Here is a 20,507-nt window from a genome sequence, read left to right as displayed (position 1 = left end):
TTCAATCCCCATGAATGATATATTACTTGGGTCACACCGATGGACATCCTTAAAATGTTTTAAAAGGTGGGTTAAAGGCAAATTCTTATCAATCAATTTCTGTACATTTTTGATATTTCTCATATGCTCCATGATGCGAAACTTCATGCTCCTTTTAGTTTTGCCAATGTACTGAAACCCACATTTACATTGCATCATACATCATGCATACATGAGCGGTGGAACAATTAATAAAATTGTGAATTTTGTAGCTCTGTTTGGTAGCAAAAGAAACAAACTCCTTCTTAGTCGACAGATTCGGGCACACTTTACACTTGCTGCACTTACCTCTTAATCCCAAATGTGACCTCATAGTGCCGTCATTAATGGGGTCAGGGCGTAGTTGACTGGGAGCCAGTAACCTTTTTTAATGCTGTGCTCTTTTGTATACAATTTGGGGTTTAGAATGAATGAATGTACCCAAAACGGGATCCAAAGAGAGGACATTCCAGTGTTTATTTATCGCCCTGTGAATGGCTTTATGTTTATCATTGAGCTGAGTAATGAACACTGGAAAGTTACCGTTCTTGGCCTGATGCGTGTGACATCACTTGACGTAGATGCAGTGTCAACACCATTGAATGTGTCCGTACGGCACTATTTCTTTTAGACTTTTTACCTTTATACTTTAAAAGATGCTTTCCCCGTATCTCTCCAGACAGCACCAGTGCGGAGTGACTATTTTGCCTTCATTAGCCGTTACATTTTTAAAGCACAAGTGGCAGAAAATGTCCATGTTTGGTGTAGTATTCTGTACGAAACGACTTCCAGTTTCTGGGTCTTTTTACAAACCTCAACCTGTGGAACTAACCGATCATTCGTATCATCCTATCAATTGCCCGCCAGGTCTGGCTGTTCCAGAGAACCCAATCGCCTAAATATGACATTCAGTGTATTCTTTCTTTTTTACCATTTTTTTTTATTTCAACAACAAAAATTAGGAACATATGAAGCAGCAAATAATGTCTGAGATTATCGTCTCGCCCTCTGCCCTAACTAAAAGTATTAAATAGAAGTGTTTGTCCCTTTTTGGTTTGTTTTCCCCCCAGGGTTTAGAGTATAGTGCGTTTTTAGCATTTTCCGATGTTTCTTGCCAGAGGTGATGAATCGTCCCGTTTCTCTGATTCTCCCTGGTGTGTTCCCGGAGTTCTTCAGGGTAATGCGACTTGTGGGTTGCTGTACGTGTTTGTCTTTGATCCCAAGTCCCTTTGGAATCCGGTTCCTTGTCTTACATTCTGATAGGCAGTAGACGTACTAAACGACTATCCTTAACCTTTTTCTGCCACACCAGCTGCCCACACATTGCAGAGTGATCGTTTGCCAGCTTCTGGAGTTAGGTGCATGAAATATCAAATACAAATCACTGGTTTCTAAACAAAAAAAGGAATAAGTATCTTGTGAGTGATGGACACATTAATGGCAAAGGGCATATGTTAAAGTGATGCTGTTTTTTAATTTGACTACATTGCATGTTGTAAAAAAACAGATTTTCTTTTAACATATAGTACTGGACACAATGGTGAAAGGTGTGATGTACTTAAGATGCTCCCCCCCCCCCCCCCCCCATATGCTGTTTCCTCCTTTCTTTGCTTCCCCCCAGGCACAATCAGGCTCCGGACACCTCCTGATTGGCGACATTACCCAGCGGCAGCAAATCGGGATGGAGAAATCTGCCCAGCCCCCTAGCAACAGCCCTGCTCTCTCCCTGCTCGGGGAAATCTCGCGCCCCCCCCCCCCCTCCAACCAGCCAGGTCACTATGTCCGGAGAGGTAATACCGGTATACACAAACTTGTCCAGTATTACCTCTAAAAAAAAATTACTGGACAGCGTGTCCAAATACGGGGCAGTCCAGTTCAATTCTGGACATCTGGCAACCCTACGATAGAACTAACTGCAGGGTTCAGCAGAACATGCTGGAAACATTGTGCACTCTGTAATCTTCTAAACGAACGCTAGATGGCGCCAGAGTCCTTGGGTTTTGTAACTTGGTACAATGGGTACGAGAACAATTTAGGGCGGGTATTTATCTGTCTCAGGCAGCGGCAAAACCTACTGCAAAATTGCACCTGATTTACCCAATTAAAAATGGAATTGCTTTGAATGAGAATCTTTTTCCTTGATGAGATGGGTACAGATATTTGCATCAATTTCTTTGCAACCAGTGTTTGTTAACTTACTAATTGTAGTGTACTTTAATGTTTGTTTTGCATTATTTATTAGCTATTATTTCAGTATATTCCATATGAATGCACAAAAATGGCAGCTGAAATACAGAGCAGTGATTATAATAATTGCATTGTACATGTTGGCTAAGTGCCCAATGGTTCCGGTATAATAGTATTTTGAACATTAGAAAGCTGTTATTTCTGGGTCTCTGTGCGCCTCCCTCTTTCAGGCGGTTCGGTAATATAAATGACCAATATTTAGTCGCTGGAGATCACCTACTGAGACTCTGAGAAGGGATCTGTTCAAAGGGTTTCAACATCAAAATCTTGTTTATTTAGGTCAGAGAGAAGAAAAGCCAATATTTTGGGGTCTGTATTTATCCTAAATTGCACATTTTAAGAAAAGCATTTTGAATATGTCAGTGCGGGGAAGCTATTTTGCCCCTTACTGCTAAGCTGCAAACATTTTGTTCACATTAATGAACACGCAATCCCAGCAAGCTCTAATCCCAGAACCCACCACATTGTGTGTGTGTGTGTGTGTGTGTGTGTCTCTCAAAAGGAGTGCTACTGAGTGTGGCCAAATGTATACAACAAAAGACACAAATGCCCAATGCTACATCCAATGTGACAACATATATAGTTAAATCCTTCCATGTTCAATGTGCTCACATTACTCATACTGCAATGTGCATAGTTTTAGTTTTTTGTTTTTAATTACTTTTGTTTATTTTATGTTCACCGTTTATTTCATTTTAAAGAATAACATGTTTTCGTTGTTTTCTCTATTTGATAGCTGTGCATGTTTGTGCTGTTTTGCAGTTACAAGTCCCTCCCTCCAAGACCTTACAATGTTATTCTGCTGCCAGAGAAGTTTTATGGGGCTTGCATAGATATTCAGGATTGCCTTATCTTGTTGGTGGCCCTTGAGGACTGAAGTTGGCCAGTCTTCGATTGAGCCACCTGTGCTGAAGCAGGGAGATCCTGAAAAACTGACCAGTTTGTAGCCCTTGAGGACTGGAGTTGGCCACTTCTGACTCAGTGCAGGGTGTGCAACCTTTTCCCCGTGCCCACCCCTGCCTGCTCTCCTCAGCGCTTCGCCCCCTCCCCCGGCGTCAAATGATGCTTGGGGTCATGTGATGTCACATCGCCATGGTATCGGGATATCATGCGACCCCGCGGCGTTATTTGACGCCGGGTTACCAGGACAACACGTTGCTGGAAGGTAAGTATTATAGATGCCTCGCGCGGTCCCCAGGCATTTAATTTAAATGCCTGGGGGGAGAGCGGAGGACCTCTAACTGCCACGCCCTGTCCCCCCCAGAAAATCTAGCGCCTCCCTGGGCCTCCAGTTTGCGTGCAGCTGACTTAGTGTATGCACTGTATACACCAAATGACCGTATACACGGATCACTTCTGATGTCATCCCTACATACACTGTATACACGGATCACTTGTGATGTCATCCCTACATACACTGTATACACGGATCACTTGTGATGTCATCCCTACATACACTGTATACACGGATCGCTTGTGATGTCATCCCTACATACACTGTATACACGGATCGCTTGTGATGTCATCCCTACAACAAGTTATGCCAGTAGCAGCACTTGCGGGGGGCATTTTATCTTCAGCAGACATGGAGGAAGAGCTGTCAGTTTGTGGAAAGCCAATAAAAAATATGTAATACAGACAAATTCATCCAAGCAGCAACTGGCTCTGCCCTGGGCCATTAACTTAAGTGATATTGTCTCCTCCTAGCGGGAAGGTGACCCAAAAAGGGACATTTTCTTGAATTAAGGCTAGCTAAATGTGTCCAAGGAAGCCGACAGCATGTATTTATTTACATATGTAACATTAATTTACAACGACTTGATCATTTATGGGGTTATGAAGACATTTACACGATAGCGTTCAAAAATAATGAACCTGTTCCGTCTTCAACGTAGAAGGCACCAAGGTGTGAATTAGAAACCCTAAAAGTACATATTATGCCACTTCTTTTAGAGAACAATGGAACAATTAGTCTGCAGGTAATTAGCATCTAGATTACAATTCAAAAGACTTGCAGTGCCGTGGGCCTGATCTTGTTAGAAGGGATACGAGGGGAGGATATGGGTTCACATTTCTTTCAAATAAGAGCAAAAAGATTATTAAACCTAACACAAAAACTCCTTTTGGCTTTAATGAGGAAGTGGAATTTTTTTTTAGTGTGTGTGTGTGTGTGTTTGTGTGTCTTTTTACTATTTATTTTTTTAGTGTGTGTGTGTGTGTGTGTGTGTGTTTTTTATTATTATTTTTTTTTTTTTTGGTGTGTTACTATTCCCTTTTTAGCTACTGTTTTTTTCTTGTGGTATGTTGATGATCTGGCCAAATAATAGTCCTTTTTTAACCATCCCACCATTTGTATATCTTATCAGATGTTGTGAATTGACCCAAAGCCTGCTTTTTCCCTCCTAATGTGTACATTCGATGAGGTCAGTGAGGGGAAACGACGTCTGGCTGGGTGAAGATATTTTTTTTGATGTGCGTGAAATGGAAAAAAAGTGACAGGCATGTTTGTATCTGCTGGTCTCTGTGAATGTCTCTCTGAAACCCGCCATCGGAAATTACACACTGTGCAAACATGCATCATTTTGGTAAACTATTTGACCCTACATCAGGGGGGGCTCAACTTCAGTCCTCAAGTCCCCCCCAACAGGTCAGGTTTTCAGGATATTCCAGTTTCAGCATAGATGGCTCAGTCAATGACTGAGCCTCTGATTGCGCCACCTGTGCTGAAGCAGGGACTGATTGAGCCACCTTTGCTGAATCAGGGATATCCTGAAATCCTGACCTGTTTGAGGGGGAAGAGGGAGGAGCTGGAGGACTGCCATAGATGTTTTGGATTCATGGAATGGGGGGGGGGGGGTCATTTAATTAAATTCTGATTGTGTTTGATCAGCGCCATCGCACCTGAATGACAAACTCGCGTGACTTAAATATCATACTTACATAATACATAATACAGCGAACAATGTGTTACACAGAACTACAATGTTACATAAGTCATTTGTTCTTTTTTTAATTCTTCACGCGTCATAATTGTTAACTCAAAGGAGACTTGTGTCAATGTTTCTTTCGGGCATATCTGGGGCAAAGACATGCTAAAGAAAACCCAGTTGAAGTAGAAATTGGTGCAATTTGTTTCTTATATACCTAAATAACTGATTTATTTAGAGGGGTAGGAGTGCATTGCCCCCTCCCCGAAAACAAAACACTTTGATGCAGGGGTTCAAAAGGTTATTTTGCCTGCTTCCAGATTAATAACCTTGTGAAATAAATGTCTTGTGTTTGATGCAGATCATCTGTAAGATGAGTTTACACCAAGTTAACAAGGAGTGCAATTCTGTTCCAGGAAATTAAAAAAAAAATGATACTCTGACGTTATAACGGGATATTAAATTCTGCGTCGGTGCATAACACCCCTACATTGCACACACACACACACACACACACACACACACACACACACACACACACACACACACACACACACACACACACACACACACACACACGTGACAAGAGAAGTGAAAGCCAACATGATACATTGAGAAGCTTAATTTCTACAACAAAAAGTCCATCGCCTTGCTTTATACACACCCTGTTTATTTTTGGAGTATTAACATGTGTATTAAATGCAGATTTTTTGTTTTAAATCTGTTTTTTTTTAAGTAAAAAAAAATGTTTTTTTTACCATGTAAAATTCATCTTTATATTTAAAAAAAAAAACCTTTGTAAACGTGTTTCTTGTTCACCCTGTGTATGTCTTTTGCCTGCCTCACCCCTTTTGCTGATTTGTGTTTATACCGTCGCAAGTACATTTTTATCGTGATCTTATTAAATAAACTCACCACAAACGCACTCGGAAATAAATCCTCTTTCCTCTTTTTTTTTTCTCCTTCCACTTCTAATGTTTTTTTTCATTCTTTACCGGCCACTTCAGTTTCGGGCGGATTGAGGTAGAAGGAAGTGAAAATAAAGACAAAATATATAGCAGTAGCAAGTGAGGGACCGCTGAGAGAGGGTCCGCAGACGGTAATGCAGCCTCGCGATTGCTGCAGGTTCCGAGGGACTGTTTGCAGGCTCTGATACCGCTGTTTGTGTGAAGCATTCTTTTCATGCTGTGAATATGATGTATGACAGGGGTGGCCAACTCCAGTCCTCAAGGGCCACCAACAGGTCAGGTTTTCAGGATGTCCCTTCTTCAGCACAGGTGGCTCAATCTGTGAGCCACTGATTGAGCCACCTGTGCTGAAGCAGGGATATCCTGAAAACGACTTGTTGGTTGGCCACTGCTGGTGTATGAGTTTTACAGGCTCCCTTATTCGGAGAAGATGTCGTTGTTTTTCAAAGCTTGCCTTTGGTCTAGCAGCTGAGATCCTATATTTGTATACAGTATGTGCTTATCTCCTTAGCTCTGTTTCCTGATTTTCGCTGTTTTTTTTTCCAGTGAATTCCTTTTCTAAGAATTTAACACAAACTTAAATTAAAGAGGAAATCCAAGCTGCACTTGACAAAAAATGTGTGTTAATATATGCAGCCTTATTACCTTTTATTGAAAACGAATTACCTAAGCTACCGATTGATTTGTTCTCCTGTGATCGATTTGCCAAGATCCTGCTTAACAGGGTTCAGTAAATGGCTGCCTTTCCATTTTAATCAATCCTTCAGTCAGTGTAACTCAGCAGCTACAATGTATTCTTATTTTACTAAGGTAATCTTCTTATATACTATATTAGTGAAAGCACTGTATGTTTGCCTGCCTGGATGTCCGGTGTCCCTAGGGGAAATCTCATTGGTCCCTTGGCCCGCCCGCCCCCGCACACCTCTCATTGGCCTGAGGCGGAGTGACGGGCCAAAGGACACACAGGGACACACACACTCACAGGGAACACAGGGACACACACACAGACACACACAGGGACACACACACACACACAGACACACACACAGGGACACACACACACAGGGGGACACACACACACACAGGGGGACACACAGACACACAGACACACACACACGGACACACACACACGGACACAGGGACACACACACGGACACAGGGACACACACACAGGGACACACACACGGACACACACACACACACACACACGGACACAGGGACACACACACGGACACAGGGACACACACAGTGACAGACACACACACAGTGACACACACACACACACAAACACACACACACACTGTTACATACATTAGCGGGGCTCACAGTGTTAGCAGCACCCGCGCACACCTCCTCCTCTCCCCGTGTCTCCCGCGCTTTCACCCCGACCCACCCCCTCCCCCGGCGCCGCTACAGTCAGCGGGACACACACACTATTATTACCCCTTCAGCGCCCCCCCCCCCCCACCCACCCAGTGTCAGCGGCCGTGCGAGACCCCCCCTCTATATCTCCCACCTCTCCCCCCCCCACACATATACATGCCCCCCCCTCCCCGGCGCTACAACTCACCCCTCCCCGGCGGGGGAACAGCCAGTGGCCAGGCAGGCTGCCTCGCGGCGCCGAGTGCCCAAGATGGCGGCGCCCGGGACACAGCGGGGGAGCGGCCACAACACGCTGCCTCCCGCCTCAGATCCACGTGGGACCTGCCGGATGGGTGAGTGAGCGGCCTTCACCTCCCCTCCACCCCCCCTTCACCTCCCCTCCACCCCCCCCCTCCCCTCCAGTGTCAGTGTCTCCCCGATACCCCCCCCACCCCCCGGCGCCGCTACAGTCAGCGGGGGAGCGAGCGAGCGCCCGGGACACAGCGGGAGAGCGGCCACAACACGCTGCCTCCCGCCTCAGATCCACGTGGGACCTGCCGGACGGGTGAGTGAGCGGCCTTCACCTCCCCTCACCCACCCCTCACCCCCCATCACCTCCCCTCACCCACCCCTCACCCCCCATCACCTCCCCTCACCCCCTTTCACCTCCCCTCACTCCACTTCTCCCTTCCATCCCCATTTACCTCCCCCCCTCCACCCCCCCTTCACCTCCCCTCCACCCCCCCTTCACCACCCCCCCTTCACCACCCCCCCCTTCACCTCCCCTCCACCCCCCCCCCCTTCACCTCCCTTCCACCCCCCCCTTCACCTCCCTTCCACCCCCCCCTTCACCTCCCTTCCACCCCCCCCTTCACCTACCTTCCACTCCCCCCCTTCACCTCCCCTCCACCCCCCCTTCACCTCCCCTCCACCCCCCACCTTCACCTCCCCTCCACCCCCCCTTCACCTCCCCTCCACCCCCCCTTCACCTCCCCTCCACCCCCCCTTCCCACCGCCTCCCCCCCCTTCCCACCGCCTCCCCCCCCTTCCCACCGCCTCCCCCCCCTTCCCACCGCCTCCCCCCCTTCCCTCCACCTTCCCACCGCCTCCCCCCCCTTCCCAGCGCCCCCCCCCTTCCCACCGCCCCCCCCCTTCCCACCGCCTCCCCCCTTCCCACCGCCTCCCCCCCCCTTCCCACCACCTCCCCCCCCTTCCCACCACCTCCCAGCCCCCCTTCCCACCGCCTCCCCCCACCGCCTCCCCCCACCCCTTCCCACCGCCTCCCCCCACCCCTTCCCACCGCTGCCCCCCCCTTCCCACCGCCTCCCACCCCCCCTTCCCACCGCTTCCCACCGCCTCCCACCCCCCCTTCCCACCGCCTCCCCCCCCCTTCCCACCGCCTCCCTCCCCCCCTTCCCACCGCCTCCCCCCCCCTTCCCACTGCCTCCCCCCCCTTCCCACTGCCTCCCACCCCCCGCCATCCCACCGCCTCCCACCCCCCGCCTTCCCACCTCCTCCCACCCCCCGCCTTCCCACCTCCTCCCACCCCCCGCCTTTCCTCCGCCTCCCCCTTCCCACCTCCTCCCCCTTCCCACCACCTCACCCCTCCCCCCCTTCCCACCACCTCTTCCCACCACCTCCCCCCTCCCCCCTTCCCACCACCTCCCCCCTCCTCCCCCTTCCCACCACCTTCCCCCTCCTCCCCCTTCCCACCACCTTCCCCCTCCTCCCCCTTCCCACCACCTTCCCCCTTCCCCCTACCTTCCCCCTCCTCCCCCTTCCCACCACATCCCCCCTTCTCTCCCTTTCCACCACCTTCCCCCTCCTCCTCCTTCCCACCACCTCCCCCCTTCCCACCACCTCCCCCCTTCTCCCCCTTCCCACCACCTCCCCCCTTCTCCCCCTTCCCACCACCTCCCCCCTTCTCCCCCTTCCCACCACCTCCCCCCTTCTCCCCCTTTCCACCACCTCCCCCCTCCTCCCTCTTCCCACCACTTCTCCCCTTCCCACCACTTCTCCCCTTCCCCCCCCCCGCTCCCCTTCCCCCCCCCCCGCTCCCCTTCCCCCCCCGCTCCTCTTCCCCCCCCCTCCACCTCTCCTCTTCCCCCCCCCTCCACCTCTTTTTCCCCTTTCCCCTCCCACCCCCTCCCACACTTCCACCCCCTCCTCTAACCCTTCCCCCCCCTCCTCTAACCCTTCCCCCCCCTCCTCTAACCCTTCCCCCCCCTCCTCTAACCCTTCCCCCCCCTCCTCTAACCCTTCCCCCCCCTCCTCTAACCCTTCCCCCCCTCCTCTAACCCTTCCCCCCCTCCTCTAACCCTTCCCCCCCTCCTCTAACCCTTCCCCCCCTCCTCTAACCCTTCCCCCCCCTCCTCTAACCCTCCCCCCCCTCCTCTAACCCTTCCCCCCCTCCTCTAACCCTTCCCCCCTCCTCCACCCCTTGCCCCCCTCCTCCACCACCCCTTGCCCCCCTCCTCCACCACCCCTTGCCCCCCTCCTCCTCCACCCCTTGCCCCCCTCCTCCACCCTTTGCCCCCCTCCTCCACCCCTTGCCCCCCTCCTCCCCTTCCCGCCACCCTTCGCCTTCATGCCCGCCTTACCGCCTCCCCACCCCCGCTTCTGCCTTTCACCCGCCCTTACTCCGGCCGCCTCTGCCTTTCACCCACCGCCTCACAGCCGCTGCACGCACTCAACAGACACCCGCCACACTCGACACATACCTGCCGCCACACACACCTGCTGCCTCCCGCCCCTACGCACCGACATCACTGACCCACCGCCTCACACCCTAGCAGGACCCCCACTCACAGACAGCACTCACAACCCACGCGCCAGCCGCCGCCTCACACCCTAGCAGGACCCCCACTCACAGACAGCACTCACAACCCACGCGCCACCCGCCGCCTCACACCCTAGCAGGACCCCCACTCACAGACAGCACTCACAACCCACGCACCACCCGCCGCCTCACACCCTAGCAGGACCCCCACTCGCACACAGCACTCACAACCCACGCGCCACCCGCCGCCTCACACCCTAGCAGGACACACGACTCAGATTTTTACATCACTTATGCCACCAAAATATACATTGTACTGTGGTGTGGTTACAATAAACCATTTTTATACAACATCGTATTACATTTTCTTCCATCTTTCTTTTCAATATTATTATCCAACCTTTACAACAAACAGTCACCTATTGTTCCACGATTTATAAATAATACTACCTATTACGCATTTACATCCCGGGCAACGCCGGGTCTCTCAGCTAGTATTATATATTTTATTATTTATTTATTTATAAAAATATTTTACCAGGAAGTAAAACATTGAGAGTTACCTCTCGTTTTCAAGTATGTCCTGGGCATAGAGTTAAGATGACAAATAATACATGGTTACATTAATGAACAGGGTGTACATTATATACAACATATATTGTTACAGTTTGCAGCGGAAACTCTTGGGAATATTGGCAACAAATGATCACAAACAGGAAAGTGTTACAAAGGTCTTGCACTGCTGGGGAGGTGGCTAAACCTGCTGTAGAAATCAAAGGATGCTCAGTATATTAAAACTAATTAAAAATGGCATTAGGAGTTGAATAATAATTTAAAAAGGCAGGGTGTTATCTAATACTACAGAACTGATTTATTAAAAAACAGACATGTAAATTATTGCATGGATTGCCTCTTTAAAACAAACGACTAATATGAATCCTAATCTCTTTCCTGGGAGTAATCCTGGATGATAATCACCAACCTTAAAAAACCCCACTCACAACCCCACTCACAAACAGCAAAACAGCAGAGAGAAACATGAGGGGTTTGTTAATGGAGAAATGCAGAGAAAAAATGCTATGCTTTATACATCTTTTGTATGGGAAGGAGGCGTTGTGGGGTTTGGGGTTCATCATTAATCTGCCATGGCCCCTATCTGGGCGCTAACGCCCGTGAGAGTTATGCATGATCCCCAACCTGGGGTTTATGGAGACGCCCCTAGATAATTTTTTAGTGCATATGTTTCCTTTGCTCCCTGTCGTAGTTTATAGTCGATCATTTAATTTGTTATTAATCTTTGTTTTAAGTGACATTATTTCCCCGTTTAAGAGGTTTTCTTTTTTGGATATCCTATTGTTTCCTATAAACTAGACGCATGTCAGGATGTCTCCTCTATGTTACAGGGACTTACCATGGCTGGAAAAGTAAAAGCAGCAGTACTGTGCATCTGCTCGTTCTATGTTGTATTTATAGAAATGACCTAGCGCTAGTGTTTTAGGAAATCATGCGACTCCCTGGGAGCATAATTGATGAGCCAATAAATGAAGTGAGGATCACAAACGCTGTCTGCTGCGTATTTGCTGAATTATCTTAAAATAAAAAATGTCCTGTGTATCATTAGAATAAATTCTAGGCCTGCTAAGGAGAAGGAGCGGCTCCGTGCGTAAGGTCACTAAGTAAGGTGAGTAAGGTCACAGTTTGAATTAGAGGAGCCTGGTTCAGTTCCCAGTGTCAGCTCATTGTGACCTTGGGCAAGTCACTTTATCTCCCAGTGCTTCAGGCACCAAAATCATAGATTGTAAGCTCACCTGGGCAGGGAATGTGCCTGTAACAATCCTGTGTGCTGCGCGCTGTGCTGTATTCGTGACGCGCTTTTTGTCCCATTGGGAGAAAAGCGCTATATAAAATAGTTATTATTACTGTATTGATAATAATAAACATTAGGGGCATGAAGCTTTCTGAACCTCGTTTTAGAAAGAATTCAACAATGTCTAATGTTCTGAAAACTGAAAATGACAAAAAGAGGAGCGGTAAGTTTGGGAAATAACCACATAGTGGTACTGGGCACCCCACCTGCACCATCACATTTGGACCGCTGCTTCTGTAGCCTGCATTCATAGCCTGCTCCCGGGTAGCCTTCAAGTTTAGGGAAAGATCTATATTATGTGGGAACGGCTTTGTTATAATTCCTTAAGTTCAGGGTAACTTCAAAAGATGTGAAAAAACAGTTCCAAATCAGTGCTCGGAGTGTGTAATCCTGGTCCAGATATTGTACCATTCTGTGCATGGACCCGATGGAAGTCTAGAATAATACGTTGTTTAGGTAAATGTGCAGGACTCATCAATGTAGTCTGCTTGTTACGCCAGGATTATAATCAGAACATAGTCCGATTCATACTCCAGAATGTGCCCGGAGGGGATGCCTGTGATGCCACAAGGTGGTAACTCCAGACCCCCTCACTGCTTGTGGGATAAAGTATTGAAGTTAGACTAAATGCGTACAAATATCACAAAAACGGAGCTTAAGAGAATAGTGTGATAAATCACACAAAGATATTACTCACGACCCCCCAATCCGCGTCTCCATGTGTCCCGTGGGTTGGCGTGCTTCCAACCTTCGCTGAAGTCGGACACCGGAAGTGCTTCCCACGGGGGAAGAGTTAGGCGGAGCACTGCTCAAAAAATGATGGGGGCTGGATCGTAGAATAAAAATGTATTCGGTTATCAGCAACATACCAAAAAGGAGGAGTGGGACGTAATTCTTTGACAAAGCGCAGTGTTGCGCGAAACGCGTTGGAGACTGTCCCACTCATACTTTGTGGTATGTTGCTGATAACCTAATACATTTTTATTCTACGATTCAGCCTCCATCATTTTTTGGAGCAGTGCTCCGCCTAACTCTTCCCCCGTGGGAAGCAGTTCCGGTAACTTAAGCAGATGCTGACTCCCTCTTCAGCGGTAAAGCCAGCGTGCCATTTCACTTCTGTAACCCAGGCTGTGCTGAAACGCTGTGTAACGCCGCGATTATTGTGAGCGCGAACAACAAACAGCGCCTCCTACGAGGGCGGCCATAGTGCGCGCAAACGATGAAGTGCGACTGCGCGGCAGAATTTTAAGCCAACAAAATATATATATTTTTTTCACGTAACGAACGTGTCACGTGTCAGCCAAAGACGGCGAACCAGCCTCGTGACGTCATGGCCACACCTCCCCGTTGCCTCGGATCACAGTGTAGGGATCGCTCGAGGTGCACGCGACACGTGCGCTCCGTCACGCACGCGCGCCTACTATAAACAATGCCTAAAATGGCAGGCGTAAGCTGTTAGGGCTCCGTGTTAAAATGGACACGAAGCAAAAAGTGACACACCATGAGTGCTCATTTGCATGTCATTACCCAGAATCCCTGGCTGCAGTGGAAGCAATGTATGCTGGGAGATAATGGGGAAAGGCCGGATTGCAGACCTGTCTGAGATGCGCGAATGTGCGCACACGCGGGATTATTATTTGCTGTACTCCTATTTATGAAACCTTTATTTATTTTTAACCCCTTTGCTGACAGAAGGGCCAGCACCATATTTCTTTGAATACAATATATATATTTTTTTTTTATATATAAATAGTAATTCCCAATGTACTTGGGATCCACGGGTAGCTGGGGAGTTCTCCGTAACCTATACCGAAAATGTGACGTTGTACGTTTTTAAGGACAGGAAAGAGGAAACCCTGCTGGATCAATTCAGCACCATCTGGTTAATATTGTGGCTGCATATTGTTCTGTTGGTTATTACATCGCTCATTGTACAGCGCGGAGGAATATGTTAGGCTGCCCAAATAATATAAACAACAACTCCACATCCAAAAAGTGAAGGGGGGGGGGAGTCAGTACCCAGAAAGCGTGTGGTCTCAGGTCTGTGTGTGTGTGTGCGCGTGTGCGCGTGTGTGTGTGCGTGTGTGTCGGTTACTCGGCAGCATCTCGAATAAAAGATGTTTTAGATGTTCCACTTCCTGTGCCGTGTAGCAGCAGAGCTCGGTGGGTGGTGGGGCCAGAAGTCCCTTCTCACTGCGGGTGAAGGCTGTGACACTGCGCCGGGACCTCGCCAAATCCAGGCCCACGATGAAGTACAAGTGGATCGCTTTATCTGCATTCCTGCAGGCCGAAGTCCTGGTGACAGGTAAAGCACATCTAAGATTATAACCGTAAGAAGCTAACGCAGGGGTGGGCAACTCCAGTCCTCCAGGGACATCCACAGGTCAGCTTTTCTGGATATCCCTGCTTCAGCACAGGTGGCTCAAGCAGTGGCTCAGTCTTTGACTGAGCCACTGCTTGAGCCACCTGTGCTGAAGCAGGGATAGCCTGAAAACCTGACCTGTGGATGTCCCTGGAAGACTGGAGTTGCCCACCCCTGAAGCTAAAGTATTGTAACATTAGCCCAGCAGGAACCTGCAGTGCGGCATTATTAGCTGGATACCCGGATTATATTATTATGACGGTTTATAGACCAAACTTTTTTGTTAGTCTATAAAAATGGATACAATTGCAGCATTAAGGACGTCATGCTGAGGGATTTTAGTACTTGTACCTATATATTTCCTGTATCCCAGGGATAGTTCTATGTGTATGTTACACATGCTTTGCAAAAATGACCTATATATTGGATCGCACTGTTTGTGGGCACACAGCCTAATTGTTTTGATGTCAACAGAGTTAAAGAAAGTAACAGTGTGTGTGTGTGTGTGTGTGTGTGTGTGTGTGTCCACACACAGGCACATTTGTTAGGCTAATTAAACATTGTGCTATTGTGGGGGAAAGATGCAGTTACTGGTTTCTACAGGAAGGCTTATTTTATTTCAGAAGCAGAAATGGCGATTTCAATCTTACATCTTTTTAGGCTGAAGCAGGGGGCGGCCAACTCCAGTTCTCAAGGGCCACCAACAGGTCGGGTTTTCAAGATATCCCTGCTTCAGCACAGGAGGCTCAGTCAAAGGCTGCGCCACTGATTGAGCCACCTGTGCTGAAGCAGGGATATCCTGAAAACCTGACCTGTTGGTGGCCCTTGAGGGCTGGAGTTGGCCGCCCCCGGGCTAGAGCAATTGAGAAAGCATTTATTGAAATACCCCAGTGCCCCATTTGATGTAGTTTTGCAGCACAGAAAGGCAATGGCTTTGCGTGTTTAGAAGTAATGTAAAAGTCGGAGGCCAGAGCAGCAACAGGCCTGGTGCATATTTAATAGGATATTTCATATACAGACGAGCACACTCATTTTATAAAATGTCAGCCCTTCAAGTGCTAAAGAGAATAACAATGATATCTTTCTTTTCAAGTGCATGTGAAAAATGTCTTTGTTTCCTGGTAGCCCTTTGATCTCACCTGTTGCCGTGCTCCTTGCAGTTCGGTTTAATTATGGCAGCTTCCTAGTGCTGGAGATAAATAATTAGGATTCTTTAAAAAAACAAAGGTTATGCTGTCTAAACGGGTGCGTTGCGCGGATAAGTCATTTAAGGAGCAGCAGAGGCGAGAACGCCATGTATTTGTCCCCGAGTAGGACTTTTCAAACGGCCTCATTTTCGGCAGTAAGTTTCCGTTGCAAAGAACGTTCTCCACCTGTTACCCAGTAACCGTCTGCGGACACTGTGACCCCTTTACCTTCGCATGATCTCCCAGGGCTCGGACCTCTGTATTTAGGACGAGGAACATTGCTCGATTCCCATCAATGTCCAGAAAATGTTGGAGAACCACGAGGGTGCTTGCACTTCAAACCACTTTTGGTGTCTCCCCGCGTGGTAGTCACGATATATACCTGTTCAGCGGTTATGGGCGCCACGTGCACACCTGGTGAGCACCATCGACGTGTGGGGTGCTGGAGTGTGCTGCAGGCTCTCGTGCACACACAATGGGGATCATAAGAACAGATTGTCAGTCGCACACGGCGAGGATCTATTCTGCGTCACAGCGGGTAGATGTAGTGCAGAGATGGCCAACTCCAGTCCTCGAGGGCCACCAACAGGTCAGGTTTTCAGGATAGCCCTGCTTGAGCACAGCAGAAAGGCTGAGCCACTGATTGAGACACCTGTGCTGGAGCCGGGATATCCCTATTGGTGGCCCAAGTGGACTGGAGTTGGCCACCCCTGATTTACTATGTCCACGGCCACCACAGGTATTTTCTGACTAAATAAATTAATAAGTAAACCTGTACACTGAAAAATGTAATGTGTTGTTGGCCCCTCTGGCAGAGATGGGGTTAATAAACACCTGCAGTGGGTGGTTTAGGCCTCCCGGACGGTGAAGGCCTCTCTGGTGGTTTAGGCCTCCCGGGCGGTGAAGGCCTCTCTGGTGGTTTAGGCCTCCCAGGTGGTGAAGGCCTCTCTGGTGGTTTAGGCCTCCTGGGCGGTGAAGGCCTCTCTGGTGGTTTAGGCCTCACAGGCGGTTTAGGCCTCTCTGGTGGTTTAGGCCTCCCGGGCGGTGAAGGCCTCTCTGGTGGTTTAGGCCTCACAGGCGGTGAAGGCCTCTCTGGTGGTTTAGGCCTCCCAGGTGGTGATGGCCTCTCTGGTGGTTTAGGCCTCCCAGGCGGTGAAGGCCTCTCTGGTGGTTTAGGCCTCCTGGGCGGTGAAGGCCTCTCTGGTGGTTTAGGCCTCCCAGGCGGTGAAGGCCTCTCTGGTGGTTTAGGCCTCCCGGGCGGTGAAGGCCTCTCTGGTGGTTTAGGCCTCCCAGGCGGTGAAGGCCTCTCTGGTGGTTGAGGCCTCCTGGGCGGTGAAGGCCTCTCTGGTGGTTTGATTTATTTGAAATCACTAACCAACAAACATTGCTTCTGACATAAGTAAGAACTCACATGGAGTTTTCCGTAGCAACGTGTGACTGTCCTCTAAGTACAAACAGGGTTTGTATTTTCTGACTTGTTAGCCTTCTAATGTGTTTTCTTTATTACATTATTTGGATGTATAACATTGAATGTACATCAGATATCCAATGTTCAACGGATATATATATATCTATCTATATATATATATATATATATATATATTGACTCTTTAATGAAGGCTTGTAATAAAATGTTAAAAGAAAGCCATTTTTGTAATATCTGATAGGAAATGATAACATTTTGCGACCGTTCACAGCTGCGGCCCCACTTAGGAGAAGTGTCGCGGTCGCAGTAAAGTGAAAGCGCTCTATGCTGGTGCACAGTCACTATCATATTTATCATATGACCCAGAACTGAAGATATTAGAAAAGGCTTTTTAAGAGCTGCAGTGATCAGAGGCCGGGCTGGGGGAGAGCACCAGTGTGTGGACATTTTTAAGAGCCTTTGAAAAATGAATATATATATATATATATATCACAAACACATATATACACATATATACAGACATATACACTTAACAGAAGAATATATATATATAAAAAATGTGTCACACAGATGTAGCAACGGTTATTGCTCTCGTTTGCCCGTTGTGGTGGGATATGTCGTGATATTCTGCCTTATCAACGTTATTGAATCCTGTGAAAAATCTGTGATATACTGTATGATCAGCAGATGCAATAACCTTCGCTACTTGAGTGTGTATATATGTACATGTGTGTGTATATATATATATATATATGTGTGTGTGTGTGTGTGTGTGTGTGTGTGTATATGTATATGTGTGTATATATACATATATATATATATAGATATATATATAGATATATACATATATGTATATATATATACACATACACACATATATATATATATATATATATATATACATACATACATATATATATATATATATATATATATATATATATATATATATATATTATACACCAGAGCTTGTGTAGCAAAGACCATCCTATCTCTTCCCCACTTATTGAGAGAGAAAAGTGCAAATCAGCCGGCAGAATAATAAGACGGGGTTAGCACCCGAAGCGAGGGCGTAGTGGAGAAATCCCTGTGTGAATAACATTAAAAACACGGCAACTTCACCCAGCACTGCGTCACATGTCCACAAAAATGCCCCACAGCATCACTTCATGTAGCTATCTCCAAAGACTAGAAATATGCCTCCTGCAACATTGTCTTAGCATTTATACTACCTGCACCATATACTGTATGTTATCCCCTCGGCTGTATAGTGAGGTATAGGGTGACAAATTGCCCTTCACTGCCTGAGTAACTGCACTGAAATGAGCAGGGACAGACAGTTCAAGGGCCACTCCAAGGTCGTTCAGGGTCGATTCTCCTAAGGACTGCCAGTTGAAGAACCCTGATGGAAAAGTAAAGGTCACTTGTGCATATATATATAGCTTTAGACAGATTCGGCAGTGTGCATCTTTATACCCTTCCCTGGCAGAGGGTCCTGCAATGCTTCCTTCTGTGCTTTGTTCTGCAGCGTGTTTCTGCCAACAAAGGATGCAGTGCTGACCCCAATAACCTCATTATCGTACTCAGATTAAAGCTCCAGTCCTGCTTTTCTCATGATCACACACACATATATATATATATATATATATATATATATATATATATATATATATATATATATATATATAATCAAAAAATAAATAGATGATACCGTTCTGTGGCTAACGAAATGCTTTTATTTGTGCGAGCTTTTGAGATACACTGATCTCTTCTTCCGGCGATGTTACAATGAATGAAGCAAGCAAAAGCTATACTATAAACAGTGTCTATTGGAATGTTATCTGTGCTGGTCCTTCCCCGGTGTGGATGTGTTTTATGGCTGGAGGTGTCAAAAGGTTCCTGAAAGCAAGTGATGAGAGTGTGTATGTGTATCAGTGTGAACATGAATGGAGAGCCCACAGTATATACAGTGCTTTACAAAAGGTGTGTGTGGAGTGGGAGCGGATATAAATGGTGTGGGTGGGTGTGGAAATGTGAAAGTTAGTAGCAAAACTAAAAGTGTGTGTGGATACTATGTGGTCCCTATTGGTGTATAGGGATGGAAAAACAAGGAGTATAAGTATGTGTGAGAGACAGCTGTGTGTGCATACATATAGCACAGTATGTACAGACATGGCCTATAGCGCTCATGGGAAGAGAGTTCACTTGTGTCAGTAATACATATATCCAACGTAGAAGAATGCAGCGGGGCACTCTCGGGTCTTCATAAAGTGATGTACAATTTATTTACACGTGATCGACACCTCGTTCTGCCGTAGGCCCCTAGCTGTGATCCGAAAGCTGTACATCACTTTCCGAAGACCTGCATCCTTCAGCATTGTATAGTAGTACTTTTCTTCTGCGCACCTGCTGCAAGATGACCGTGTTCGAATAAATATATATATGTATTTTTGAGTAGGGCCGCACCGTGGGTTTGCTTCACAATTCTGCGTAATTGGCGTTGCAGTTGCTGCCTGCGCGGATCCTACAGGAATCCTTTAGTCCCATGCCTGCGCTCTCCCATAACCCGCCCTGCGTTGGGTCGGATTTCACTGCTGATGCTATTGTCCAAGTTGCAGGGAGACGCTGGCTTCAGCGGTTAGATGTGAGGCCTTCACAATGCAACAACTAAACAAGGGTCCGGCACGATTTGAAATCGTTTTATTTATTTAAAAGGGACATTTAACAGCAAAACCTTCTCACCGCTGAAGAGGATCTGAAAGGGATATTTTTGGTCATGTGCCACAGAATTATAGGACAAATGACCACACAGAAGTTGGCTATTACAGCAGTTATTTCAGTCGCTTGGCTGCGGATGTGAGGCAGTACAGGTGCAAGAAAACGACAACAGATATATCAAAGATAAACACATAACTGGAAGGAATTAATTTTTCCCCTTAATGGGGTTTTTTGTTTGCCTTCCTCTGGATCAATAAGTAAGTATAGATATAGGATAAAGTATCTGTTGTCTAAATTTAGCATAGGTTGAACTTGATGGACCTACGTCTTTTTTCAACCTCATCTACTATGTAACTATGTAACTATGTAACTATGTAACTATGATAGCAGTATACCAGGCGCTGCTCTTTATTTCTGTACCATCACTAATAACTAATCCCCGAGAGAATCTTTCCACTTCTAAAACCCGCTATTCTTAGTAAGGGATTATGAGATCAGACACCATCCCACAGTTCCCTATTTTCCCCTGCGTCTCGCGATAATTAACGGTCTCGTGAAATTGACCAAACGCCCAGGAAAATAATGTCCTTAAAATGTATCAAGAAATGAGTATTGCATTATTTTAAAATCAAGTGGGGAATGATAG

General features: G+C 47.3%; 1 protein-coding gene across 1 annotated transcript in view; it reads left to right on the top strand.

The window, feature by feature from the left end:
* The first annotated feature begins 14,268 nt into the window (after positions 1-14,268).
* The window catches only part of CD247 (CD247 molecule), a 185,243-nt gene continuing 179,004 nt past the window's right edge, over positions 14,269-20,507 (top strand). The window contains exon 1 of the mRNA XM_075593615.1: positions 14,269-14,473. Within this exon, the coding sequence (XP_075449730.1) occupies positions 14,416-14,473 (58 nt within the window). The 5' untranslated portion in view covers positions 14,269-14,415. The remainder of the gene's footprint in view (positions 14,474-20,507) is intronic.

This window comes from Ascaphus truei, chromosome 3 (assembly GCF_040206685.1).
Source record: "Ascaphus truei isolate aAscTru1 chromosome 3, aAscTru1.hap1, whole genome shotgun sequence".
NCBI lineage: Eukaryota > Metazoa > Chordata > Amphibia > Anura > Ascaphidae > Ascaphus > Ascaphus truei.
The sequence above is the reverse complement of the archived record's forward strand: the minus strand, read 5'-3'. Positions and strand labels throughout refer to the sequence as shown.